This window comes from Nicotiana tomentosiformis, chromosome 4 (assembly GCF_000390325.3).
Source record: "Nicotiana tomentosiformis chromosome 4, ASM39032v3, whole genome shotgun sequence".
In the NCBI taxonomy this organism is placed as follows: Eukaryota; Viridiplantae; Streptophyta; class Magnoliopsida; order Solanales; family Solanaceae; genus Nicotiana; species Nicotiana tomentosiformis.
Genome location: NC_090815.1, coordinates 96872324 through 96900320, shown reverse-complemented (window position 1 = coordinate 96900320; position 27997 = coordinate 96872324). Strand labels below are relative to the sequence as shown.

At 36.2% G+C, this 27997-nt stretch overlaps 1 protein-coding gene across 2 annotated transcripts in view; it reads left to right on the top strand.

The window, feature by feature from the left end:
- LOC104119335 (midasin) overlaps positions 1-21392 on the top strand; it is a 69230-nt gene extending 47838 nt beyond the window's left edge. For both annotated transcript variants that reach the window (XM_070200041.1, XM_070200040.1), the window contains exons 53-77: positions 2290-2371; positions 2462-2592; positions 2703-2864; positions 3070-3145; positions 3256-3368; positions 5994-6073; positions 6143-6256; positions 6406-6474; positions 6598-6754; positions 10316-10476; positions 10552-10652; positions 10754-10986; positions 11198-11452; positions 15125-15343; positions 15427-15585; positions 15706-15930; positions 16111-16401; positions 16484-16630; positions 17802-18005; positions 18133-19836; positions 19910-20191; positions 20300-20479; positions 20553-20651; positions 20757-20882; positions 21000-21392. In XM_070200041.1, coding sequence (XP_070056142.1) covers positions 2290-2371; positions 2462-2592; positions 2703-2864; positions 3070-3145; positions 3256-3368; positions 5994-6073; positions 6143-6256; positions 6406-6474; positions 6598-6754; positions 10316-10476; positions 10552-10652; positions 10754-10986; positions 11198-11452; positions 15125-15343; positions 15427-15585; positions 15706-15930; positions 16111-16401; positions 16484-16630; positions 17802-18005; positions 18133-19836; positions 19910-20191; positions 20300-20479; positions 20553-20651; positions 20757-20882; positions 21000-21032 — 5403 coding nt within the window. In that variant the 3' untranslated portion in view covers positions 21033-21392. The remainder of the gene's footprint in view (positions 1-2289; positions 2372-2461; positions 2593-2702; positions 2865-3069; positions 3146-3255; positions 3369-5993; positions 6074-6142; positions 6257-6405; positions 6475-6597; positions 6755-10315; positions 10477-10551; positions 10653-10753; positions 10987-11197; positions 11453-15124; positions 15344-15426; positions 15586-15705; positions 15931-16110; positions 16402-16483; positions 16631-17801; positions 18006-18132; positions 19837-19909; positions 20192-20299; positions 20480-20552; positions 20652-20756; positions 20883-20999) is intronic.
- Positions 21393-27997: the final 6605 nt, after the last annotated feature.

Genomic DNA, 27997 nt, shown 5'->3' with positions numbered 1-27997 from the left:
CATAAACCACTAGATAAATACACAGATTAGGAGCAGAATGACGATAAAACACAGAGTGATCAGCGTCACTACGAGTCATGCCGAACTCCTGAATAATTGTACTGAACTTACCAAACCAAGCTCGAGGGGACTGTTTCAAACTATATAGTGACCTGCGCATCTGCGCACCCAACCATTAAACCCCTCTGAGCAACAAAACCAGGTGGTTGCTCCATATAAACTTCTTCCTCAAGATCACTGTGGAGAAAAGCATTCTTAATGTCTAACTGATAAAGAGGCCAATGACGTAAAAAAGCCATGGACAAGAAGAGACGAACAGATGCTACTTTAGCCACGAGAGTGAAAGTATCAATATAATCAAGCCCAAAAATCTGAGTATATCCTTTTGCAACAAAACGCGCCTTAAGCCGATCAACCTGGCCATCCGGGCCGACGTTGAGTGCATAAACCCAACGACAACCAACAGTAGACTTACCTGAAGGAAGAGGAACAAGCTCCCAAGTGCCACTCGCATGTAAAGTAGACATCTCGTCAATCATAGCCTGTCGCCATCCTGGATGAGATAGTGCCTCACCTGTAGACTTAGGGATAGAAACAGTGGACAAAGAAGATATAAAAGCATAATGAGGTGACGACAGACGATGATAACTTAAACCGACATAGTGGGGATTAGGATTAAGTGTGGATCGTGCACCTTTGTAGAGTGCAATTGGTTGACTAAGAGGAGACAAGTCCGCAGTAGGTGCAGAATCTGATGCAGGGCGTGAATCACCTGGGCCTGATGTTGGATGTGGATGACGATGATAAGTCAAGAGTGGTGGGGCTGCAGAAGGTTGAACTGGATTATGTGGAGGAACTGGAGCTATAGATGGTGGAGCTACAACTGGAGCTGTAGGTGGTGGAGCTGGAGATGTAGAGGAAGATGAATGGGAGATAGTGACTGAATCTCCAAAAGATGAAATTGGTAGTACCTCAGAAATATCTAAGTGATGACCTGAGCCTGTGAAGTATGATTGGGTTTCAAAGAAGGTAACATCAGCGGACATAAGATACCGCTGAAGGTCAGGAGAGTATTTGTCTTCCCCATTTCAGCAGTTTATGAAATCTCATGGGATTATTCGTCAAACATCTTGTCCGTACACATCTCAACAAAATGGGATAGCTGAAAGAAAGAATAGACATCTTATTGAAACTGCTCGTACCCTACTCATACAATCTCATGCTCCGTTACGTTTTTGGGGGGATGCAGTTCTTACATCTTGCTATCTTATTAATCATATGCCATCTTCAGCTATCCAGAACCAAGTTCCATTCTCTGTCGTGTTTCCCCACTTACCTTTGTTCTCTTTTCCGCCCCGTATCTTTGGAAGCACTTGTTTTGTCCATAACCTTACTCCAGGAATAGATAAGTTAGCTCCTCTTGCTCTTAAGTGCGTATTTCTGGGTTACTCGAGAACACAAAAGGGGTATCGATGCTACTCTTCTGGGAAAGTGGCCGGAAAGTCGCCGATAAAGTTGGTCGTCGGAGGGTGATCTACCTCGTGGTGGTGTTGGTTTTAGCACAACACCGACATAAAGTGACTTTCACGTAGACAAGCCTTAGGTCACTGGAAAAATTGCATGATGACTAAGTTCTTTCTTCCAGGTTAACGCTGGAATGACGCACAACAATCTTTTCCTACTAATGCTCTGATACCATGTGAGAAAGCACGAGAGAAAATATATTATTGATATTAGATACTCAATATAATACAAGAGGTCCTATTTATAGCTATACATATTAATCTCATTCCAATGTGGGACTACACATAACTAACATGTCTTATACCTATTCTCTATGTACCGACATTAAGCTTTTCCTATGTGAAAAAAGATTAGATTGTTTGTTTCAGTTGTCCAAAACATTTGGAATAGATAGGGCTCATGTTTCCTTTCCTATAGACCTGAATTATTAAGCTAGATGAAGTTTAATGAATACCTGTTGCTTCCTGTTTATCTTATTTCAGCCTAACTCGCTATGTGCTAAGTTTTAGTCTCTGAACTTCCTTATGGGGCATGACATTAATTATTTGGATATTTCTTTGTCTCAGATGTAAAAGTTCTTTAGTAATGAACACCCTTAGAAGTGGACACAGTTGTGTTTGTAAAATGCCATTCTTTTTGTTTTTGTTTCTCCGTATACATTATATACTCAGGATGAGTTGTTGGTAGCATAACATACGTTCTCTCTCTTTATCTCTCTGATATATATATTTGTGTTTAAATACTGATCATGTTGCTTGAATTCAGCCTGGATGTTTCCATGTATCTGATGCGAGCAGATTGTCTTCCTTTACTGACTCTTACTCGCTGGGAACAAAAATGATTAGAGGTAAAGACCTGGGCAACAATTATTCTGTATGCTTTGATTTTCGTTGTTACTATGGGAAAATTGTCTGAGCTCTGTGCCATATGTTTGCAGAAATAGAAGGTTTATCATCCTCCTGTTTGGACGCAAAGATTGCGCCGGAACACTTACTTCGCCTATGCTTAGAGCATGAAACAAAGTTTTGTTCACCAAATAAGTCAGCCCTAGCATACAATTTTTACAAGGTTTTGATTGTTAATATCATACTTTCTTAAAATTGCTTCTGTTTCTTTCTCTTTTGGTATGCCTTACCAAGACATTCATTTCAATAAATTTCTTCTGAATGATGTATCAGGAACCAAATTTCTCTATGTTGGCTAAAATGGTGGATCCATTAGCATCTCTCAAACAGCGAATTACTCTACTCTTGAAAGAACGCGATGAATATGCTCTTCAGAGAATCTTGGATATAATTGAAATGATCTTGGCTATGCCTCTTAGCACCCCATTGGCTAAGGTAGTGTACTGTACTATCATTTTTTAGTTGTGGAGAATGGTTTTTCATATTAAGGTGGAGGAAAAAATTGATATTTTCATTTTCTCTCACTCTCTGACGTCTCCCCTGTCATTCTCTTTTCTTTTTGGGGGATTGGGAGGTGATGGTGTCATTATGTTTATCTTTTACTTGTGCGCTCATGATGGCTTTTTTCCTTTCTTTGAAGGCGCTCTCCAGCATAGAGTTTCTTCTTAGCAGAGTTCGGATGTTACAGGAAACTGTAGCAAAATTTCCATTATCTGGTAATTTACAGAACTTTTTTTGGATGACCATCTGATAACGTTAAATCTTACATTAGCTTTATCCCTCACTGTAATCTTTTCTGCCTATTGAAAAATGTCTGTTCCTGTAGATCATTTGGACCCCATATTTGCTCTGGTGTCCTCGTGGTATAAGTTGGAGTTCGAATCTTGGCCTGCTCTGCTTGATGAAGTTGAAGATCAGTTTGAGAAGAACGCCGGGAAGGTAAACTTATTTGTCAATTTCTTGCTTGCTTTTTAGCTCAACCCGCCTCCCTGCATGCATGATCTCTGCTCTTTCTTGCGGCTCTCTTTCTGAAAGACTTCAGAGCACTTGAACTGCTGGTATGAAATGTTGCTAGCAAACCAAAAGCTTGTTGTCACAACTATGCAGAGAAAGTCATAATAATGCTGTGAGCTGTGAGTCCAGTGACAATTATGTTACCCATTTCAAGTTGAAAAAATCTTGAAGGCAATCATGAAGTCTGATGATGTCCATAGTATATTGTTTTTAACTCAGGTCTGCCAGACTAATAATGCATATAACCAAAACAATTCACCTCCACAGTTTGTATCCAAACTTCAGTATGAACTTCTGATAAAATAAATCTACTGGTAGAATTTGCATGGACTTATAGGTAGTGAAATGTTGTGGACACTCTCCTGACTTTGAATTCTACCATAAGGTCTAAATTAGAGCTGTCAAAATGGGCTTGGCCCGTGAGGCCAGCCCAACCCAGCTAGATACTTGGGTAGGGTTGGGTTCGGATTTTTTTAACTCATTTAGAACTGAGGCTTATAAGCCCGGCCCAAGTCAGCCTGCTGGACCTTGAGGCTTGACCGAGGCTTTGCCTAGGCCGGCCCGTTGGCCAAAAATTAATTAAATTTATATTTAAATATTTAATATTTAAAAAAGTAAAAGCTAAAAAAAGTATTAACTATAATCCCCATTCCGCAACCTTAGATTGCTCATTTACCCTTCCAAATCAACTAGAATTTAGATTTTTGATATGCATGTAGTATGACGATTAGTTTTTCTTTTGTTTAATTAACAACGAACTAGGAAAATTTTAAGTGGCCAATAATAATTTTTTTCAAAAGAAAATATTACTTTAAGTGTCCAATGATCAGTTTGGTTACTTTAATATATTAATAATAATTAAATTGTTCTTCAGTATAGAAAAATGTCAAGTTTTAATACCCAAAGGAAATTGACAACACTAGCAAATTTCATGAATTTTTAAAAATTTATGGACTATAATGATGAAATTAGCAAATGATGTTAAACCTAAATTAAAAAACCTCAACATATAAACTTATTGAAGCAATCCCTGAACCTGAGGAAAGTGAAAGAAAAGTATTAAAAAGAATATTCATGTAACGTTAAAAAAGAAGAGCTAGAGATATAGAGAATTTGCATTTCAATTATGAAATTCCTTGTCAAATATCAAGATTCTTGTACACTCTAAACAAACAAAAATCGTTCATATGATTAAGAGACTATGTCACGAAGTAATATTTAAAAATTTGAAGAAATTTGTTTTCTAAAAAAATAGTGTCCGGCCTGCTCTAGCCCGCGGCCCTCTTAGGGCTGGGTTGGGCTGGCCATTTTAAGGCCCATTTCGATGGCAGGCCGGGCCGCCCTAGCCCACCAAATTTAAAAGGCCGCGAGGCTTGGGCTGGACTGGCCCATTTTGACAGCTCTAGGTCTAATATTAAAGATTTTCTTGGATGGATGAGGTAACAATCAATGCAGTAAAAACCCATATGTTGTAGTCATATGATTTAAGTTATGAATGAAATTCATTGTCACTTATTTCAATCTCTATGACCATTATATGCTAGGTCATGTCAAAGATGTGTCGGTAAGTTGCACCCTCCAAAAGGGTTAAGTGTCAACCACGAGACTGATTTTTTACACTGATCTTAAATTGTGATCTGCATTCTTTGATAATTAGGAGTTGGGAATTTCAACAATTTTATGTGGCAAAAATCGAGTGCCATCACATAATCAGAGTTCTTTCACAAAAAAAAAAAGAAGTGGAAGGAAATGGTTTTCCAAGGGATTTCCGTGCCAAATAGATGATAATCACCACCTCCCTTTCTAGAAATTAGCTTGGTGGATAGAGTTACTCGATACCTGTGCTAGTGGGAGGTAACAGGTTTCTGACAAAATTAGTGGAGGTGCACGCAAGTTTGGGCCCGGGCACTGTCTTTATCTGAAAAAAAGAACTGGCTTGAATATGAAGTGTTTAGGTTGTTCAAAATCAAGACCTATAGCAACCTCACCAACTCAAAGAGGGAATCTCGATTTTCTGAAGTTTCTGTATTGGTATCTATTAAGAAATTATTTCTCCCAAGTCTTTGAAGGCAAATGGAATCCACTTTGTTCTCTTTTATTTTTGAATGTCTTGTGCAGTGTCAGTAGTTATCAAAAAGACCTCCTTATTTAAGTTTGGTGGCTTAAACACGTCTGATTTTAACCTAACCGGTTAGGTTTACTGGCCATTCTTGTTCATAGTGGTTGAGAGAGTCCTCTTCATGCCACTAGGTCAAGAATTCGAGGCTGGTAGGCTGCCAAACAAAATAAAATAATATATATATATATATATATATATAAATAACCTAACCGTTGGGTCAGAGCACATCACGGTGCTTGTAGGCAAGTGAACTTCATCTGTAGTAAACCTTTTGGTGGGCTTATGATCTCTTTATCTGTGCATCTACGTTTCTTAATTGTTCCCACAGTTGCAGAGTCTTCTGGGTGTTATCAAATTGCAGTATTTGCAGTTGAGATTGTTGGATTACTTTTTCCTTGGACAATATGTTGATTTTAACCCTCAAACTGCAGTTGTGGTTCCCACTATATTCAGTCCTTCGACGTGGGCAGTGTGGTGAGACTGGTGAATACAACCTATCTACAATTAGAAGGCATGTACTCTCTTAGTTTTATCTCAAAATTCATTACCTTTTCTTAGCTAATACTTGTCAAACATTCAGCCTGAAGGAGTTTGCTGAGATGTCCAGCATCGGTGAGTTTAAGAAGCGCCTTCAGCTCCTGCTCGCTTTTCATGGGCATATTAGTACTGGTTTAAGGAATGGAACCTATTCGAGGTAGAGAATTTTTTTTTCTTCCATGTTTTTGAGTGTGCTTAGATTCTGTAATTTCAAGCTGATATATGTAAACATGGTTATCATGCACAAGCTGTGTACTTTTCTGTATATCAAGAGTTGAAAATGCTGATTGGGTAAACATTGTGCAGCCTTTATCTGGAGGACACTATTAAAATCCTCTACAATACCTTTGGCTTCTATGCTCAATTCTTGCCAACGTGAGTTCTCTACTGCCGCATTAGGAAAGTTGATATTACACTTAAAGCTCTTTTCTATCATGTCTAGTTAAAGTGATATTTCTTGTTTCTCTTAACTTTTCCTCTGTCTTTTTCTTGGGCAAGGATTTTGGAGCACATTGGAACTAAAAGAAGGAAAATTGAGGAAGAGGTCAATGAGCTTGTTAAGCTATGCAGATGGGAACGCCTTGAAGATTACTTGAGCATAGAAAGCTCCAGGAGAACCAGGCAGAAGCTCAGAAAGATCATGCAGAAATACACTGTGAGTCATACTATTTTTTATTGACTCATCTTAAAGTTGAATTGTTGATATGGGAGTTGTCTCTACATTTGTTGCTTCACTATTGGGACTAGAATAAACTATGGCTATCTAACGGGACGGGACAAAATTAACGGGACGGGACGACATTTAGCCGGGACGGGACGAAACGGTAGGCCCATCCCGTCCCGCTAACAAACGGGATGGGACGGGATGGGACAGGACGGAACGGGACGGGTTCGCGGGCCTTTAGTGCCGTTTTAAAAAAAAAAAATTATTTAAGCATTAAGTTTGGCAATGACTATTTTTTTGACAATGACTAAGTTTTTAAAGTTTGCAACAGCTAGTTTTTTGACTTATTTAATAAACTTAAAAATTAAACGGAAATTAGGAAACTAAGTAAAGAATTATAAAATATTAAAACAAAAGACTTGTAATGAAATATTCTAGTAACTAAGTAAGAGTGTAAGACAATACATAAAAAAAATTCAACGCTTAGAGCCTTTTATTTTATTAATAGAACTTTCAAATCTCACATACAAATATAATTCTTTTGAATAGCACCTAATCTATGCAGCCACCTTCTAGGAAGGGTTCTGTTTGAACTAGGCCTCTTAGTAGCCAATTACAAATTATCATACTAATATTTGTAAGCTCCAATATAACTTCGTTGTAACTTATCTATAATTTCTCTCGGGCATTGTTCTGGAATTGGCAATGTTGATTGATGTTCCATGAGTTCCATGTCGTCATCGCTCCCAGTGTTAAGTATCTCATTGTATTCTTCTTCTTCCCTAGTGGTTAATTTTTCAAAATCAAGATTTCTTCTTTTTGAATTAATCCAATCTCTGAATAATACGGAAATCTCTAGGCTGTCCTCCGCTAATGAATGTCTATGATCTCCGATTTGAAATTTTGCCGCGTTAAAAGCACTCTCCGATGCTACTGATGATGCTTGAATAGCAAGGATATCTCGGGCCATTATTGAAAGTGTTGGAAAAGCCTTGCCATGCTCCCTCCACAATGCCAAAAATTGTTCGTTGCCTTCTTCGTCTTTAATACTTTCCAATCCTTGATTAAGATAAGAATCAAGTTCATCATCAATAGAGGAATCAAAACCTGTTATATCATCCATATCTTCCTATAGAACTTTACTCTAGACTTAGAAGTAGAAGGAGCAGTTTCACCATATGTTGTTTCCATAGATTTATATTTATCAAACATTGATCTAGCATAAGAATATATGTTAGCTTGGCAGTCTTCGAGAAATGGTTGTTCATTTTCTTGAATTGCTAAATTCTCATAAGTTTTATGAACAAGTCCCTTTGCACCTCTTAATTTTAAAGATGGGTTAAGTATAGTAGAAATTAAATAAACTTGGGGAATAGGGAAAAAATACTTTTTAAATTTTGCAATCATTTCATTAATGGCCGGTGCATAAGTTAGATTAGTTTTATACTTACCAAATACAACAGAAATTTCACAAATATACCCTAATATTTGTGTAATAGTAGGATAATATATACCATAAAATTGCTTTGTAGCATAATAAAATTTTTCTAAATATTTAGTAAGCTCTTTGATCTGATCCCAATTATAATCAACAATTTGATTAGCGGGGATACCATTATGCATATTAAATACCTTTTGTATAGGCACCCGATAATCATTAGCAACTTTAAGCATTTCATAAGTAGAATTTCACCTAGCACAAACATCTTTTGGAACTTTTCTATATGGAAGGTTAGCACTAGCACATTGTTGAGCAAATTTACGAATTCTACTCGCTTTATTAGCACGAAAAATATAGCCGCAAGCATGTTGTACTTTACTACAAGCATCAGAAAATAAATTAATACCATCTTTTACAACCAAGTTAAAAATATGACATGCACATCTAACATGAAAAATTGCTGGATTAATTGGACAAAGTCTAGTTCTTAAGCTAGTTGCTGCAGTTGTGTTAGCAGAAGCATTATCTAAATTTATAACCAATGAGTCCATAAAAATCAAGTATTTGTAGAACAATAGTTGCAATATATGCTCCAGTGTGTTTTGAATCAACAAATTTATAACCAATTATACGTTTTTGCATGTTCCAGTGATGATCAACCCAATGACATGTAACATTTAAATAATCACAACCATTAGGACTACGACCTATATCAGATGTGGTAGACATTTTACAATCTAAGTGAAAAAATACGCAACGTATACTGAAGATATTCGGTTTGAAATTTAAAAACATCATTTCTAACCGTGGTCTTAGGAAAACCTTGAAAAGCAGGATTATAAGTTTCTTGTATATAATGCACAAAAGCAGGGTGAGAAGGAAAAGTAAAAGGTAAGCCACAGACAGCCACCATTTTTGCTAAGTTCTCACAATCTCTATCTTTGTTATAGGAGCGTAAAATAGTACCAGAAACAGGGTCAAGCTGCTGTTGTAAAAAATTAGAATCCCCGCCAGATCCACTAGGAGTGCCAGTACCGGTGCTAGGATCCGTTATTTGCCCGGCTTCTATTTTAGCTTGTATCCATAAATCTTTGTGGTCCCTACCTAAGTGCCTAGTTAAACCCCCCGTCCCACCACTTTTGGTGTGCGCAAACCGTTGCTTACATATTTCACATGTAGCACGTTGATTGACTTTACCATGTTTAAAAAATTTCCATACAAGTGATGTTTTGGGACGTTCGCCCTTAGGCTTACCCCTTACAGGAGGTACAGGGGGTAAAGCTCCAGACCGAGATTGACTCTGAGTTGGAGCTTGTGTTGCGGGACTAGTGGGTGTTTCATCTAATTCTTCTTCCTCATTTTCTTCACCCTCATTTTCTTCGTCCTCAATAAAAATATCATTGCCAAATTGTCTTTGTAAAGTTTCATGATCTAGTTGTTCTCCGAAATTAATACTATAACATGTGGGGGGTTGAGGGGTGTTTTTTTTGGGGGGGGGGGGGGAATATGGACGTTTTTGGTTGTTGGGAATGGCTATTTTTGCAATTGAAGCCGTTGCCCAACAGCTATAATTCAAAAAAAAAAAAGGACGCGGGACGGAACAGGACGAAATGGCCATCCCGTGTCCAGTTTAACATGGGCCCATCCCGTTTAGAATTAAGTGGGACGGGACGCGGGACGGGCCCGTCCCGTTGGACAGCCTTAGAATAAACCTGTGTTAGGCGTGTCCTTCTGGCTTGAGTTTAGATAGCTTTGCCTGAGGATTTTCTATTGTGTCAACTTTCTACTTGTACATTCAATTAAGCACCCATTACTCAGATTTTGTACTTCACCATCTTGCACTTTAAAATCTACTTTTGGGGCAGACTATGATGTCAATTTTCTGCTACGCAGCTATGCAACTAAACTTAACTTTCTAACTATTTCTTGCTACCTTTTTTTTTTTTGGGTATTTAATTTTTTTAATTTTATTTTTGAGCTTGTGTACATGGAATACAATTGCCAAATCAAATTATCTCAACATTATAAAGCAACTACCTGTGGTATGGTTGCCAATTAAAATAATTAATCTTATGTAAATATTTCTCATGCGTTTTGCTTTATTTATGTAGGACCTGCTTCAGCAACCTGTTATGCTTTTTATCAACCAAGAAGCAACAGAAAGTGGGATACACCCTCAAAGTAATGAGCCTAGTCTCTCGGTTGATTCTTTTGAAAGGAGCAGGGGTCTTCTAAATATTGTCCTCGATCAGAAGCAGTCAGAAGTGGACAGGTGGTCTTGACTCCATATTGATGTCTATTAATTAGTTTCTTTGAGTCTTATTAACTTCCTGGTTTTCAACAACAGCCCTTCATGGTTTTCTGATTGGTGGAAGAAAGTAGAGAATGTCGTACAAGGTTTGCACCTCGACGTGTCAAGAGATACTGATCTGTCTAGGATCATAGAAGGTTTATTCTCTTCTTTTCCTTAAGTGTGTTGGTTCAGGCATAGCATTCCCTATTTCCTTTTGTTGAAGATTCTGAAAGTTGCATACTTCAAAATAAATCAGGGGTTGCAGGTGTAATCAAGGATGGTCAGTGCTTCAAGTCCTCATGCCTGTTATACCTGGATGAGTGGAAGCAACTCAGGCAAACAATTGACAAAATATGTAGTACTATTATAGACTGCGTAGATGTTTGGGCGGATGCAAGCAAGAAAATGGGGAAGAGAAGAGTATTCTCAGATCTTCTGAAGCTGTTGGATAGCTGTGGTCTATCAAAGCACAGAGCCTTGTTTATGGAGGTAAATATAATTTAGTCCATGGTCTTCCGATAATATGTTCCTATCCTTATTCGCCATCATTTCTTCATCCAAGTCTTTTTTTTCATGACCTTACTTGAACAGGATCATCCAAGTTTTCATTTCAACTGAAATTCTTCTTTGTTGTAAATTTTCATTTCGAGCTTTTGATCTCTTCTAGATCTTGTTCTGATATTCTTTTCATTGTGTACAGGAGCAATGGAGAGTCAATATATTGATGTGCTGGTTCCTCCAGCCATCTTATGATGTTCAACATCTGCTGCTAACACAAGGTCTACCAGCCTCTAGAGATTCTGAAGTTAGTAGCAGACAGCTGCAGAGTTTACTAGATGAGAGTTTGGAAACCAAATGGAAAGCAGCCAACCTGTACTATTTTAAGAGCATCAACTCCGTGCATGTTTTGCAGCAAATTTGCCTGAGTTTCCATAAGGATTTTACTCTTGAGCAGGTAACATAGTTAAGATGTTACTCAAAAAATGAGACTTTCATGTCAATTCTACTATCTTGGTTGATTAAATTTAATTCTTTCTGGACAAAACGAATAAAGGAGGAGAGTTGTATAGATTGAAGCCAGCATACACAAAATATCTAACTATGATGAATCCCGACTGCTGAAGTACCTAAATAGTGTGTAATGGATGCAGCGTATTCTTAAAGCTGATTACAACTAATTTGGACTGAGCTGTTGTTGATTTTAATGATGTCAAACCCAGTGTTGTGAAGAGCGTGAAGTGAGAAAAAGCGACAAACCCCATTTCGCTTAAAGCGAGAAGCGAAGCGCTCGCTTTTTTGAAGTGAAGCGAAATTTAAAAAAAAATGAATAAATAAATATTGCATAGACAACACATGTAATTGTAAGCAAATGTTCAATACTTCAATGTAAAAACTAAATAGTGGCATCAATTAAAGCACAAAATGAGCATCCTATTCTTCTACAAGATTGTCAAATTCTTGTATTCCACTATCATTATTATATTGCTCGTCATCTTCTTCAACTTCTTCTTCTTCATCAACTAGGGACAAAGTAGCTGCCTCTTTTCCCTTCCTCTGTGAACTTGAAGTTGAGGTACTCCCCCTCAAACCATAAATCCTCTCCCCAATTCCACGCGCTTCCGCAACATCACCCCAAGTGAAATCAGAAGTTTCTTCAAATACTTCTTCATCTGCATGATCTTCCGGGACTCCAGTTAGCCATTCATTAGCATCATCGATGTTGTCCAAACTAATTGGATCAATTAAATTGCGAGCGTTGTAATGACGCCTCAATGTTCTATTGTACTTAATGAATACTAGATCATTGAGACGTTTCAAGGTTAGTTTGTTCCTTTTTTTTGGTATGAATCTGCAAATAATAAGTAATTAGTAAGATTAGGACAATTGAGATATAATTTAATTATCTCAATATACTAAATCTTTCTTCTTAGTTCTTACATGTTCAAACACGCTCCAATTCCTTTCACACCTGGATGAGCTACATGTTAGACTTAGAATCTTGATGGAAAACTTTTGTAAATCCGGAGTGGAATGGCCATATTGCTTCCACTATTCAACTGTAGAAGTAGAACAAATTTTCAAAACATAATATTGATAAAGAAATAACTTATTAAGTATAAAACAACATATAAGCACTCGCTCACCTGGTGACTTCGTCTTTCTTTGTCTAATCGCCATGTTTTTTCCAAAAAGTTGCTCAGCATTCCTATAAATACTAAATTGCTCTGTTATTTTATCTTGCACGGATTCTTTAGGTATCAACTTCTCAATACATTCATAGTATCCATTCCACAAAGATTCATCTCCTAGAATCCTTTCTTCATTGTCATAAAACAGTTCCGGGTTCAAAACAAGTCCAGCTGCATGCAAAGGGCTATGAAGCTTACTATCCCACCTTTTATCTATGATCTCAAAGACTCTTTTGTATTTTTTTTGATCGCTAAACGAGACTTGAATAGCCTCCTTTGCCTTATCCATTGCTTCGTACAGGTAGCCCATTGGTGGCCTTTGCTCCCCATCCACCAAACGAATCACTTTAACTAAAGGACCACCAATCTTCAATGCATGAACCACATTGTTCCAGAATGAAGGAGAAAGTATAATATCTGCAGATTCTCTTCCTCGAGCTTCCCTTCCATAGGCACTGTTAGTGTACTCATCTGAAACAAACAACTTCTTCAAATTGCTTTTTTGCTCATACATCCTATGCAAAGTCAAGAAAGCAGTAGCAAATCTTGTCTTTGCGGGTTTCACCAAGCTTCTTTGTTTAGTGAATCTCTTCATCATATTCAATAACAAAGGCCTTTGAACAATATAGGAATGCACTCTAATTGCCTGATTAAAGATTGAACTAAAGGGTCTTTCCTTGAAAATGTCACCGAAGATCAAATTAATGGAATGTGCTGCACACGGAGTCTAATAAATATGCGGGTACCCAGCAGACATCAAATCGCCAGCTTTAACATTTTCACTGGCGTTGTCCGTGACAACTTGAACAACATTTTCTGCTCCAATAGAGTCTATTGTACTCTTGAACAAGGAGTACATTTTGGGTGAATCAGTCGAAGAGTCGCTTGCATCAACGGACTCAAGAAACAGACTTCCCTTAGGAGAATTCACCAAGATATTGATGATCATTTTTCCATTTCTCGCCGTCCACTTTTCCATCATAATGGAACAACCAAACTTGTTCCATTCTACTTTGTGCTCCTTCACGATTTTGTTCACCTCTGCCACCTCTTTTTTTTAGATATGGCCCTCTAACTTCATGATATGTTGGAGGCTTCATTCCTGGACCATATTGGCCTACGACCTCAATAAAAGCAGAAAAAGTATCAGTATAATTAACACAATTAAAAGGAAGACCTGCATCATACATCCACCGCGCAAACATTGTAATTGCACGATCCCTCAAAATCGTTTTGGCATCAATTTGAGGATTACCACTTTTTCCTTCCTTATCTCCAGATTTTTGCGAGAAGTAACAATCCATAGGACCTTTGGTCTTGCCAGTAGATCCACAACTAGAAGACATTGGTTGCATCCTTCCCCGCTTTTGTGATTTTGGTGGAAGCGACGAAGCATCGTCACCTTCTTCTGTTTCATCATCGTCATCAAGATTATACAGTTCTTGTTCATGAATCAGTTGAGTCTTTAACTCTCTTTTTATGAAGGAATGCTTTCAAATCTTCCTTCACATGCGACGGAACTTTTGGACAAGATGCGACATTTGGATCACCACCGATTAGATGCGCTTTTTGACGATAGATTCCTCCATTTGAAATCTTGTCACAAAAAAGACATGTAATTGCCATCTTGTTGGTCTCGCAAACTCTTTCAGAGTAAGCCCAAGCCGGATCTTTCCCATCTTCTTTTGGCGCCATTAAAAGAACAATTACATAACACATAAGGCAATAAGAACTAAGAATAAAGGATATAAAAAATCATAGGAATTCTCTGTTAATAACTGGAAAAATTGGGCAGTAAAATTCTGGAAAAATTGGGCAGTAAAATTTTGGAAAAAATTCGCCAGCATTTCGCTGCTTTTTGGACGTTTAGAAAGAAAAAGAATAAGAAGAAGAAGAAGAAGAGGAAGAATGAAAATCAGAAGTTCAGAACATACCTGTTGAAGTCTTGAAGTTGAAGAAGAAGAAGAACAACCCTAGTTGATGATTTGAGATTCTTTCAGAAATCAGAAGTAGATGAAGAAGAAGTCGCTGCTGTTGGAAGTTGAAGAATACTAGTCGCTGTTGTTGAAGATCAGTGTTTAATCCAAAAAACTTGTTTTTAATAAAATAGGGTTGGGTATTTTAATACAGAGAAGCGGACGCTTCTCTTCGCTTCGCTTTCCCCGCTTCTCGCTTTTTACAGAGAAGCGGTCGTTTTTACTGACCTGAGTCGCTTCACCTTGCTGAAGCGCTGCCTTTCACGCTTCGCCTCGCTTATCGCTTAAAGCGATGAAGCGAGCGCTTTTTTAAACACTGATCAAACCCCATGTAAAACCCCATGTAAAACATTCCCTTCTTATAATTTACGTGCTCGTTTTGTTATTTGTTTGCTTTGAGTTATTTTTGTTTTAGCATTTGTACCTTATTCTTGGTTATAGTCTTACTATCTTGTAATGCAGGTTAATAAGTCAGGATCTTACATTGACCACCTCACTAGCATTCAACAAGAGCAGCGGGAGGTTGCTTATGCTTTTTCTCAGCGACTCAAATGTTTGAAAGAATTGTTATTGCCTTTAGCAACCTTAACTACTGGTGTTATCCCTTTCACAAATGTGAGAAGTGATCGGTCATTTGCCAAAAATCAGTACAGCATATACGAGTGTCTATGGCAACAGAAGGTACGCTAACTTGTTTGTCTGAGTTTAAATTACCTCTCTTCTCATTTTGATGGTTAATTAAAAGTTTAATTTTAATTTTGCAGCAACTTTTTGATAATTTGTATGGCATGTTGTATGAAGAGCGCTTGTTTGTACAAACTGTTGAAGATAGCCATTTGAATACTTGTTCAAGTGTTAAAGACAGCACAATGCAGATTCGCCTTTTCATTGAGAAACACTTGCCCGTTGTTAAGGAATCTAAGGTTTCAGACTCTTTTATTTGTCCCTTGTAAAACAGATTTCTGTCCATTCTGGTTCTTACTACACTCGGACATGCTGTACAGATATCAGTTGCACTAACTAGTTATGGGAATATATGGCAGGATTTGTTGGATGGTCATCTTATTGACTTTCACGGAGTTAGAAGAACAGAAGAAAATGCATTGCATCCTATTGCCATCACGAAGCACATGGAGCAGTTGGTATATAAAAATTTTGATTTAGTCAAAGAATTTGAGGTTGACTATAGTGCTTTCCATAGTCGAGATGGAGCTGGAGCAGCTGTTAAGGATATCCTGCTTGGGCACTTTGAGGAGATATTTGACAAGGTCTCACAATGCTCTATGCTTTACTGACAGTAACTTTTAAACAGTTGGAGAACCATAAACTGATTTTGCTGACAAGTCATCAAATAATTCTCAAGTGTTTAATGTTGATATTTAGATTAAAGTTGCATATATTACTTGCTGCACAACGTTTTCCAATGATCGGAACTTTTAACCTTTCAGACCAACTTCATACATAATCAATTTAAAGCAAGAAACACATTTGAAGATAGGGCCCAAGATTCCATCCAATATACGGGAGATTTCACTGGACTTCAAGCTGAATTTTATAACACCTTGGAGAATACATATAGAGCTATCATAAACACTTTGAATGGTCTTGTGCCTTTGACGAATGGTCGTGTTCCTCCTGATGAAGAGAATATCAATGCATGGAAAATTCTCCTTGAGTCAGCAACAAGGCATCTACAATCAGACCTTAGTGATCAATTGGTGAAGACTATTCATCTTGGGGTAAGTAATATATGATCTTATTCACTCTATATGTCAGGTACAAATACCAGCTTCTAATTCTGATTCTCTCATTTTTATTCAGGGAGAGTTATTGAACTATTACAGCACCGGAAATGCGAGTTCCTATTCGGTTGTCAGGGCACACGTAGAAAATCTGTATTCATTGTTGGATGTGATCATTGCCTTCGGCGATGGTCTTCTGCATGATTTTCTTATCATGCATAGAATGGTAAGTTTTGCCTGATTGTCCCGTCCTGGTTCTGGTTCTGTTTGTTTTGTGCTTAAGGTCAATACATGGTGTGCTTCTTCCGATCAATTTTCTTCCCATAGCACCCTTTTAGAAAAATCTGTATTCGTTCTTTGATGTTATGTTTGCCTTATATGATGGTCTTCTGCATGATTTTCTTGTCATGCATAGGATGATAAGTGTTCTTTGCAGAGGCCTGTCCTTGTTCTTGGTTATCTGCTTGATGTGTTGATTCATGGCCAGATTGACTGGTTCATGTAGGATCCAAGGTTTTCAATCAGTGTTGATGTTGGATTAGATGCAGTCAAAAGCAGGCATTTGTTAAACTGCAATAATCTGAGGGTGTGCACTTCTTTTTCTTTAAGAAATCCTTGTGAGTGGGTACTGATAAAAGAAATAAGAAAAATACTAAACATCTGAATCTATCAGAAGATTCATCCTCTTGCTTTAATTAGGGCTGCTTTGTATATTATTTTCGTTGAGTTTCTTCTTCTATAAAAGCCTCAACCTTTCTTAAAATACTTATATGCCAATAAAAGAATTAGGAGGTATCCTTCTCAAAAAAAGAATTAGGAGGTAATATGGGTATGTGTGTTATTGAGAATGAGTTCAAAGTAGACATGAGTATCTAAAGCTTAAACTACTACATAGGAAAGAAAGATATGTCTAGTTTGTCTTAGTGTTGTCCAATTGGTGTTAGTTTCAGAGTCTGGTATGCTTCAAAAAGACAGTATAAGATTGTCATCCATTCAGATCAACCTTTATAAGGATTTCTATCGGTTACAAGGTAATAAAGTATCGATGGTACCGTGTGCAGGTAGTAAGAATGTGTTACTATATATCCTATGTTTATGCGAACTTAGCATATCAGTGAAGAGCAAAAGGACTTTTTGAAATGGGGAGTTCCTCTGTTATGTAAGATAGCTAGGTTGACTTTCACCAAGTGGGACTGGATTATTTATCAAGAACACGCACATCCAATTAAGCAGCTGGACTAGTTTACTAATAAAATCAGTTTTACGCATACTGGTTCAGACACTTTTCTGGACTAGAAGACATTAGCGAAGACTGTATCTGCAAGACTACTTTTGTTTTGATATCTACTTTGCTTCGCAAATCATTATTTCTAAACTTTTCTCAATGATTTTGACAGCTATCTGTGATGACCCATGTGCTGGCAAACGTTTTTACTTCGCTATTTGCTAAAGGCTTTGGTACAAAAGAAGAGGACACAAATGATGCCAACCAGGATTTAGTTCAAGATCAAAGTGGAACAGGTATGGGTGAGGGTAGTGGAATGAACGATGTCAGCGACCAGATAAATGATGAAGATCAGCTTATTGGCACTTCCGCTGATGTAAGAAATGACAAGCATACCAATTATCTCTTGCTTACATTTTTCTCCCTTTTTTCCAATCTGTTTCTCTTTAATTTACAATAAAAGCAATGGTATGGATCACACCTTCTTGGTTCTGCTTTTGTAGAGAGATGAAGAAAGTACTCTTGGTGAGGCTCCAAATAGAACTGACAAAGGAATTGAGATGGAGCAAGATTTTGCTGCTGATACCTATAGTGTAAGTGAGGATTCTGCGGATGATGAAGAAGGCAATGAAGAAAATGAAGAACTGGAATCTGCTATGGGGGAGACTGGTGATCGGGGTGAAGTAGCTGATGAGAAACTATGGGACAAGGGTGATGATAATCCCAGTACCATGGATGAAAAGTATGAGAGTGGTCCATCAGTAAAAGACAGCGGTATCAACAGAGAGCTTCGAGCAAAGGATGATGCTGATGAAGCAGGAGAACTCAATCCCGACATATCAGAGGAGCAAGCTGATGAAAATGGCAATGATGAAACTTGCGAAGGGATGGAAGACATAAATATGGACAAAGAGGATGCATATGCAGATCCTACTGGATTAAAGCCTGACGAACATGATCAAGGTCCTGAAGAGGATTGTAATATGGATGAACCAGAGAGTGAACCAGAGAGTGCTGAACCGATGGTGGAAGATGATTTAAACCAGCAAGGTGACCCTGCTGAGGAAAAGAATGAGGGGGGTGAAACAGCTGATTCAGATGCAACTTTTGATGAGGCGGACCCTGAGCATTTGGATGAAAATCCTGGAGGAGCTGATGAAGAAGGTGATCATGCAGATGACACGAAAAAGGAACCAGCAGCACAAAATAGAGAGATCCTGCAGTCGGACACATCTCATTCTGTGAGTGATAATGTCCCAACTGCTGTGTCTGCATCTGAGCCTAGAGGTGAGTATAATCAAGCAAATTTGAAAGATGCAGCTCCTGAAGCGAAGGGATCTGATGTTGGTGGGCCTCAACATGACCTTGCTCCCATGAGAGGTTTGCCTGATGCCTCTATGGTTGAAATCATGGCTTCTGATTCTTCAAATGACCAAAAGCTGGGCAGTGATCAACCTGAAAATCCTTTACCTCCAGCTGATTCATCACACCAACGGATTCAGCCAAATCCTTGTCGTAGTGTGGGTGATGCCCTCGAGGGATGGAAAGATAGAGTCAAAGTCTCACTTGACCTACAGGAGAGCGAAGCTCCAGATGATATGGCTGCTGAAAATGCAAATGAATATTCATATACTGCTGAATTTGAAAAGGGAACAGCTCAAGCGCTTGGGCCAGCAACTGCTGATCAAGTAGACAAAAATGTACATGGAAACGATCTTGAAGGGGAAAATGCAACTACAGAGAGAAAAGATGACATTTCTGAAATGGAGATTGAGAGGCAGCTGTCTGAAGCACATACTATTAGTAATTCCACTTTAAGTTTCTGCAATGACAAGGGCAAGCAATCAGAGATAATGGACACTGAGGAGCAACCTGAATCACCATCAGAGGTTGATGCTAGAGATGATACTGGTGTCACTAGTTTGTCTCAGAGTTTGGTCTCAGTGAAGAGGACCTTTTTGGTGGAGGACATAAATCGGCTTAGCGAGCTCTCGGTAGATGATGACGACCTAGGCAAGGCCCATAACCTTGAAGAGGTATCTGATGAGATGAGAAAGAATGCTGCAACTCTCTGGAAAAATTATGAACTTCGCACTACGAGGTTGTCCCAGGAGTTGGCTGAACAGTTACGTTTGGTAATGGAACCGACTTTAGCTAGCAAGCTCCAGGGAGATTACAAGACCGGGAAAAGAATTAACATGAAGAAGGTAATCTTTAGTTATTCATATTTCCTTTTTATTGGAAGGAATAATATTCTAATCTTGTACTATCTATTGCCAGGTAATTCCATACATAGCAAGTCATTACCGTAAAGATAAGATATGGCTAAGGAGAACTCGGCCTAACAAACGGAACTACCAAGTGGTTATTGCTGTGGATGACTCCCGCAGCATGTCTGAGAGTGGTTGTGGACATTTAGCCATTGAAGCATTGGTGACTGTTTGCCGTGCAATGTCTCAGTTAGAAATAGGACAGCTGTCAGTTGCCAGCTTTGGTAAGAAGGGAAACATTCGCATATTGCATGATTTTGATCAGTCATTCACTGGAGAGGCTGGTATTAAGGTCCGTCTATATTCGCACATACATGCTTCTACCATTTGTCCCAGCTATTGCTTGAGTTATTTTGATAAAAAGTTGAGCGATATATTCTTATGTTTTCCTTATATACAGATGATCTCTAGTTTGTCTTTTAAGCAAGAAAACACAATAGCAGAGGAACCCATGGTTGATCTTTTGAAGTACTTGAATGACATGCTCGATGCCGCTGCTGTTAATGCACGGCTACCATCTGGGCACAATCCGCTAGAGCAGCTCGTTTTGATAATAGCTGACGGCTGGTTTCATGAGAAGGTAAATTTCTTTGCTCAAGTGTCGGTGAAGTTGCTATCTTTCTTATACTCATTTTATTTTACTTTTACTCTAGGAGAACATGAAACGCTATGTCAGAGATCTCTTGAGCAAAAAGCGAATGGTCGCGTTTCTTGTGGTGGATAGCCTACAGAAATCCATACTGGACCTTGAGGTAACCACTGTTTTTTTTCTTCATTAGGTCCTTTATCTTGTTTGTTTCATGGTTTTTGAAATAAGAAAAGTTCCCAGCGTGATTGATTCTTTGACTCTTTTCCAGGAAGCTACCTTTCAGGGTGGAGAAGTTAAGCTTACAAAGTATTTGGATTCGTTCCCATTCCCTTACTATGTTGTGCTCAAAAACATTGAAGCACTTCCTAGGACGCTTGCTGATTTGTTAAGACAGGTGACTGTAAATACAATATTGAAGCACTTGCTTTCATTTTGAGATTTCTTTTACAATTTCTGAATTATTGTTTGATAACGTGAGTAATGATCATAATCTTGGTTTTCCTTCACGCAGTGGTTTGAGCTTATGCAACAGTCGAGGGAATAGGTTGCTTATATAACACATGATTCCTGTGAGAACCCCGAGATATATGTGTACATAATACCTTTCTCGGCCTTTCGTCGAAGATCAAGTGTACAGACAGACACATGTATATGGGAGAATCACATCCTCGCAATCTGTCTCCTTAACATACAGTGCAGCTTTTCTTGGCTTGAGCTTTCCTTTTCCACTGGAGGGGGTGCGGGGTTTTGGGGGGTTTTTGGGGGGGGGGGGGGAGGCAGCTGACGCACTGTATAGCTCTGTAAAGGGAAAATGTCCTCTTCCCACCTTACTGTCATGTTGTAACTATGGACGTTTACCTTATAGTGCAAAGGTTTAATATTGCAATCTTCATCTTCCAATCGATTTGGTGGGTTGCAATTTAGTGATAAACAATGTGGTGTATTTCTTTCTTTTTTCTTTTTTCTTCGTCGATATAGCTTACAAAAGTGGGTTGCTCTAGTGGTGAGCACCCTCCACTTCCAACCAAGAGGTTGTGAGTTCGAGTCATCCCAAGAGCAAGGTGAGGAGTTCTTGGAGGGAGAGAGCCAAGGGTCTATCAGAAACAACCTCTCTATCCAGTGTAGGGTTAAGGTCTGCGTACAAACTACCCTCTCCAGACCTCACTAGTGGGATTATACTGGGTGGTTGTGATATAGCTTACAAAAATTTCAGATTTTAGCAAATTCATTCATGTAAATGTTTTTGCTAGACTTATTGCCGGGGGATTCAACTTTGACAAACATAAAAAGGTTGCTCGTAAGGAGAACTAAAATTGAGTGTCGAATTAGACTTGGTCCCAGCTCTTTAGCTCATGAAAGATTATCGAGCTTTATCATTCTATACTTAAACAACAAAATCAAATATGCTCTAAAGTAAGGAGTGTCGATGGATATTTAAAAACCGATCGAATTGTAACGCATCGAATCGATTTTTATAGGTTTTTATATAAATTTATAACCCTATCGATAATTAGGGTAGGTTTTAATTTTGTAAAAATTAATCGAAAAATATCGAACCGTGCCGAATAAATTTACATGTGAAAAATATATTTATATAATAAGTTTAAAAATAATAAATTAAAACTCAAACCTATTATGCTACTTCTATTGAAATTAAATTATTTCCAGTATATTTACTAGCATACACAAGGTACTGTAGCGACTATTAGAAACAACTATAATGTATTGAATATGTTTCCTTTTGTATGATTTAGATTTATCTTTTTGAATATTTAATCTTGTATAGACTTTGTTCTTGAATCCCAGCTTGATTAATATCTTTCTGTGCTGCTATAGAATAGTTGATTGATCTATACTCTGGTCATCTTTCATGTTTTTTTAATTCATCACCCTTTAAACAGTAAAAATGTCTAAAGAATTTTGTTAAGTCTTATAAAAGTACGTTTATTATTGCATTCTACTTCTACTAGTGATTTTTATATGATATTTAAAAAGAATACCGAAAATTAATTAAACCGTACCAATATCGAAGAGAAACCGACATGATTGAGATGGTTTCGAAAAGTCTGATTTTGATTATACATAATCGAAAAAAATGATATGATATACATTTTATAAAATAACCGGCCGAACCGAACCATTGAGGCATTGACGCCCCATACTCTAAGATCTCCGTAAGTTAAAAACAAACACGTTTTTTGTTTTTTTTAAGCTTCTCTTAACAAGCTGTCACTTGGAGAATTCCGTGATGTTATTCAGGGGATCTTCATCCACGTCATTTCGTGCTTTCCAGAATTCCCTACAGAATATTCTTGTAAATTATGGCCGATATCGGTTACAACTTACAAGTAGTGATGTTGTGATTACTCTCTAACAACTTCATGTAAGGCAGAGTTTTTTTTTTTTTTTTTTGAGTAAATTCATGGGTGGTTATTCGACTTTGTATTCATTACCCAAAAGTCACTATTCTTTCTTTTGTTATGTAAAAATCATTCAACTTTGTGTTCATTACCCAAAAGTCAATTTTCTTTCTTTTGTTATACAAAAATTATTTTACTATGCTATAGTTATCACAGTAATCACTTTGACCATATTTTATAAACCTTTCACCTGAAAAGTCTATTATACTCCTGACATTATAAATTTCCCATTTATGTAATACCTTCTATATTATATGTTATATAATATACTTTTACCCAAATATTAATAAATTAATATTATTTTATTGATTATTTTTTAAATATATTCGTACATTTAATTTTTCTTAATATTAATTTTCAAGATATATAAGTAGCATCATTAAATTTTTCAGTAATATTACCGTGAACCCACGTTCTTAATCATGCTTAATAAAATATGTTTAATAAAAATTAAAACATCAAATCCCATTTATTTATCAGCCAAGCCATACCCATTAATTTAATAAATAAAATACCTACATTTAGCAAAATGACACATCAGATTAATACTTTCAAATAAATAATATTAACAGATAAAGCTTTAAAAAACTTAATATTAAACACAAATATCTTTGATACTTTTTTTAAAAAATTTATTGACTATAGAAAAACTATCATTTGTTAAACAAATCTGTTTTTATTATTTTAAATAAACATTAAAAATAAATATTTTTTTTATCATTTCTATATTTAATATGTTCATGTTTGAATATGATTAAACAAATTGAGTTCCATAAAAAATTAAATGTATGGATATATTATAAAAATAATAAATAAAATAATTATAAGTATTTTTAATTATAAGTAAAATATCTACGTAATAATATATTATATAGTATATAATATAGAAGGTATTACATAGGCGAAAGGATTTATAATGTCAAGGACATAATAATCTTTTCAAGTAAAAGTATTATAAAATCTGGCCAAGATAACTTTTGTGATAAATATAGCAAAGTAAAATAATTATTTTGTAACAAAAGAAAGAAAAGTGACTTTTGAGTAATGAACACAAAGTTGAATGATTTTTATGTTACAAAAAGAAGAAAAATAATTTTTGTATAATGAACACAAAGTTGAATGATCACCCATAAAATTCACTCTTTTTTTTTGGGTGATAGTAAAAAAGTTGACAGATAAATCACACTTATAAAGACCTCTTCTGGTTTCATTTTGGGGTGATAGTGAAGAAATTGAGAGATGACTCACCCTTATAAAGACCTCTTCTGGTTTCAAAAACCTCTCACAGATAATTTGGATGTGTCTTCACCAGAAAAATGACGTGAAGAATCACATCTTAAACGAATAAAATGTTTCTTCTATTTTTCCGATGCATTAATTTGGACTATGACCTCTCTAAAAGGCAATGCACATAGAGATGATTATTTGTATTGTGTGCTCTTAAATTAGAGCAGAAAAGAACCTATGACTTTTATTGAGAGAGATTAGTATGTAATTATTTTAACAAGTGCTGCAGTATGTTTTGGTTGGTTGATTCTTATATTCATATGCTTTATTTTATTTTATTTTGTAGCTGCATTGAACGAGAAGCACTAGTTCTCTCTTTAGTTACACATGCCTTGCAATTCTAATCTCCTCTTCTATAAATTGGTTGATTGAAGAAACCATTGTATTAGAATTTCTCCTTTTACATTTGCATTATTTAACAAAGGACATAAGGACAAGAAGGAAGAAAGATTAAAAAATATGTGATAAATTCCGAGAAAGCCAACTTTATAATATGCAACTTTGCATCACACGTCACATTAATTTACGTCCCTAAAAGTATTGTTGCCGCCTCATATAGCATTTTCTTTTTTCTTTTTCTTATATGCCACCCAAAAATATTTTGTTCAATCTCCAAACTGTATACAACCAACAAAAGATTTTTAATGAGAAAATTATAAGAATAGGTACAAATAGACAATATTTACCAACAGTTGGTCATGCCAATTGTGCTTGACGAAGACCAACAATGGCCTTATGATATACAATATTAGAAAAACCTAGTCAAAAATATTATTTTTTAGTGGGTAAGGTTGGAATTTATCGAAAATACATAAATAAGGTGTGATTTGAACTGTGTTGGAGTCGACATTCGTTATTAATGATATACAATATTTAGAAAACCTAGACAAATATTTTTCTCAATGGGTATGCTTGGATTTTATTTAAAACACATAGATGAGGCAATATGCAAATTTTGAGGAAGATTGAAGTCAAAATTCGTAGTTGAATTTGAGTTTAAAATTTTCTCTATGACATATGTATCTAACATGCATCTCAAATTACACATAGGTACACGTGGACATATATGGAATACACAAGCAATGGCAAAGTTAGGAATTTCCTCAATTATGTTCAAATTTAAAAGAAGTGAAAAACCTTCCTGATAAAGGGTGTTCAATACGTGCTACATATCTCTAAAACGTAATATTTTACCTATTTACACAGTGTATTTTTTGACAAAGAGTGGTCAATTGACCACCCTTATGACCATGTGGCTACGCCATTGTACACAAGTGGTACACATTTGATACATCGGAGATACGCAATGAGATACACATATCATCTTCTTCCATGTTCATCTTTTACTTTGAATTTGGTTCAAATTTCAATTCAAACCACCTCAAATTTCCCACAAATCGTCTCAAAATTGAGATTAAACTCCTTAAGATGTTCCTAATCTATTCCAACAAAACCCACTAGAAATAAATTTCAATTTCGTAAACTCAAATTTTCAAACTCAAGCTTAAGCAAGCATCAATAGCTTACTATGGCTTTTTCATTTTAATTCTTTGATTCAGTCCAATAAATTAATGCTTAACAATTATTTCTAGATCAAATACACCACTTGTATTCACGTTTGTCTCTATTTAATATCAAAGTACAAGAAAATAAACAACCAAACTTCAGAGAGACATCAAGACTTGGTCCTTGCCAATACGAATTCGTTGGTCAAGAAGAGAAGAATAACACATGTGGATATTTAACATTTCATTTTATTACCATATAATTATATTTTTGTGCAAAGAATTTAATAACACGTCTGATTAACATCACGCCAAGAAAAGAAACACTTAGTAAACATGTAGAAAAGAAGAATTAAATTGAAATAACTTAATCAATAAATATAATAAATAATGGAATATATACATGGTTACCTATAGAAACCAAAATAATTACCCTGATTCTATCCGTACAAAATAATTACACGACCCTACCCATATAACGTTTCGGTATATATGTATACTATTATAGTATACTATTGCAGTATATCTATATACTCTATTATAGTATACTCTTACAGTATATTGTGATACAATAGCGGTATATTGTTGGACAACTGTGTTTTAATTTAAATTTTTTCTGAAAAGTTGCATATTATTATAGTATATCGTTTCGGTATATATGTATACTATTACAATATACTGTTGTAGTATAACTGTATACTCTTACAGTATAATGTGATACCGTAGTGTTGGGTAAATGTGTTTTCATTCAAGTTTCAGCTGAAATATTGCATATTATTACAATATATATTTTTTGTTAGCTTTATTTTTTTAAAATATATTTTATTTTATTTTTTCTTTGTCATTAGATTGTGTATCATATAATAAGTCCTAGTAACAATAATCCTCAGTGTTAGTTAATCGCCGTATGTGGTTAGGAGCGGATGTAGCGTTTCGGATACGAGTTCATCTGAACCCATAACTTCCGACACAAAGTATAGATTTATATATAAAAATCTATTAAAATCTCAACAAGTATTAGATTTGAACCCATAATTTTAACAGCATAATAAGTTCAATGTTAAAATCTTAAAAGCTGAACCCATTAAATTTAAATCTTGAAACCACCTCGGTATGTGATAGAAAAGTTAACTTATCCATGGAGTTCATTAATGAGACGTTTTGGATCAGGGTATCTTGATCTATGAATGCAGGGGGGAAATACAAAGAAGCTCTTGAAGCCTTCAAACAAAAGCACATACGTTGAAAAGATGAATAACGTGCAATGTAGGAAAAATAGGAGAAGAAAAACACAAAAAGATATAAAGTAATTAATGGGAGAAAGGGAGAAAGTAATCAATGGGAGAAAGGGAATGGTAGGGAAAAGTAAGGATAAATAGGAAAAAATAGGAGAGAGAAAATATAAAGAGACACAGAGTAATTAATGGGAAAAGGGGAATGTCAGTAGAAAGCCAGGGTAAATATTTTGGACCGCATGGGTGTATTATGTAAAAAGTTTTGAGTGAGTAATTAGTTTGGTCCAAATGAGCATTTTGTGTAGATTTTTCATAAATAATACCGTTGTCGCTCAATTTACTAGCTAGGGAAAACTTCACAATCATGAATCAGCTCTTGGAAATTTTCAAATTCCACCTTTGGGAGTTCTCACAGGGGGATTTGCAGTCGTACCCTATATTTGTGTCACCTTATAACATGTACCCTATTATTTAAAATTATTGATTTGGTAGTCATCTCACAAAAAATCCGTAATAATATGACAATTACACTCCTGACAAAAGATATAAAACGATTTCCTCCTCTCCTCTCAGCAACTTTATTAAAAAATCAGGAACTTGTCCAGATTCATCTTCAAAATCACACTTGCATGAAGTTGTTTCACCTTGAAGCTAAAACTTCATGCTAATATAGCATGAAGTTGTTTCACATTGAAGCTAAAACTTCATGCTAATGCATGCTGAAGTTATTTATCCTGCAGTCTACCGTTTTGCCATGAATTTTATCCGAAACTTCAGTCTAGACATACTGAAATTATTTAGTTCATTTGCTAAAATTTCAGACTAAACACGATGAAGTTATTTAGTTCATTTGCTAAAACTTCAGACTAAACATGCTTAAGTTATTTAGTTCATTTGCTAAAACTTCAGACTAAACATGCTTAAGATTTTTAGTTTATTTGCTAAAATTTCAGACTAAACATGCTTAAGTTTTTTCTTGTCGTATGTAATTTTCTAATGAGTTTTTGCTAATGCATGTTGAAGTTATTTAGTTCATTTGCTAACACTTCAGACAAAACATGC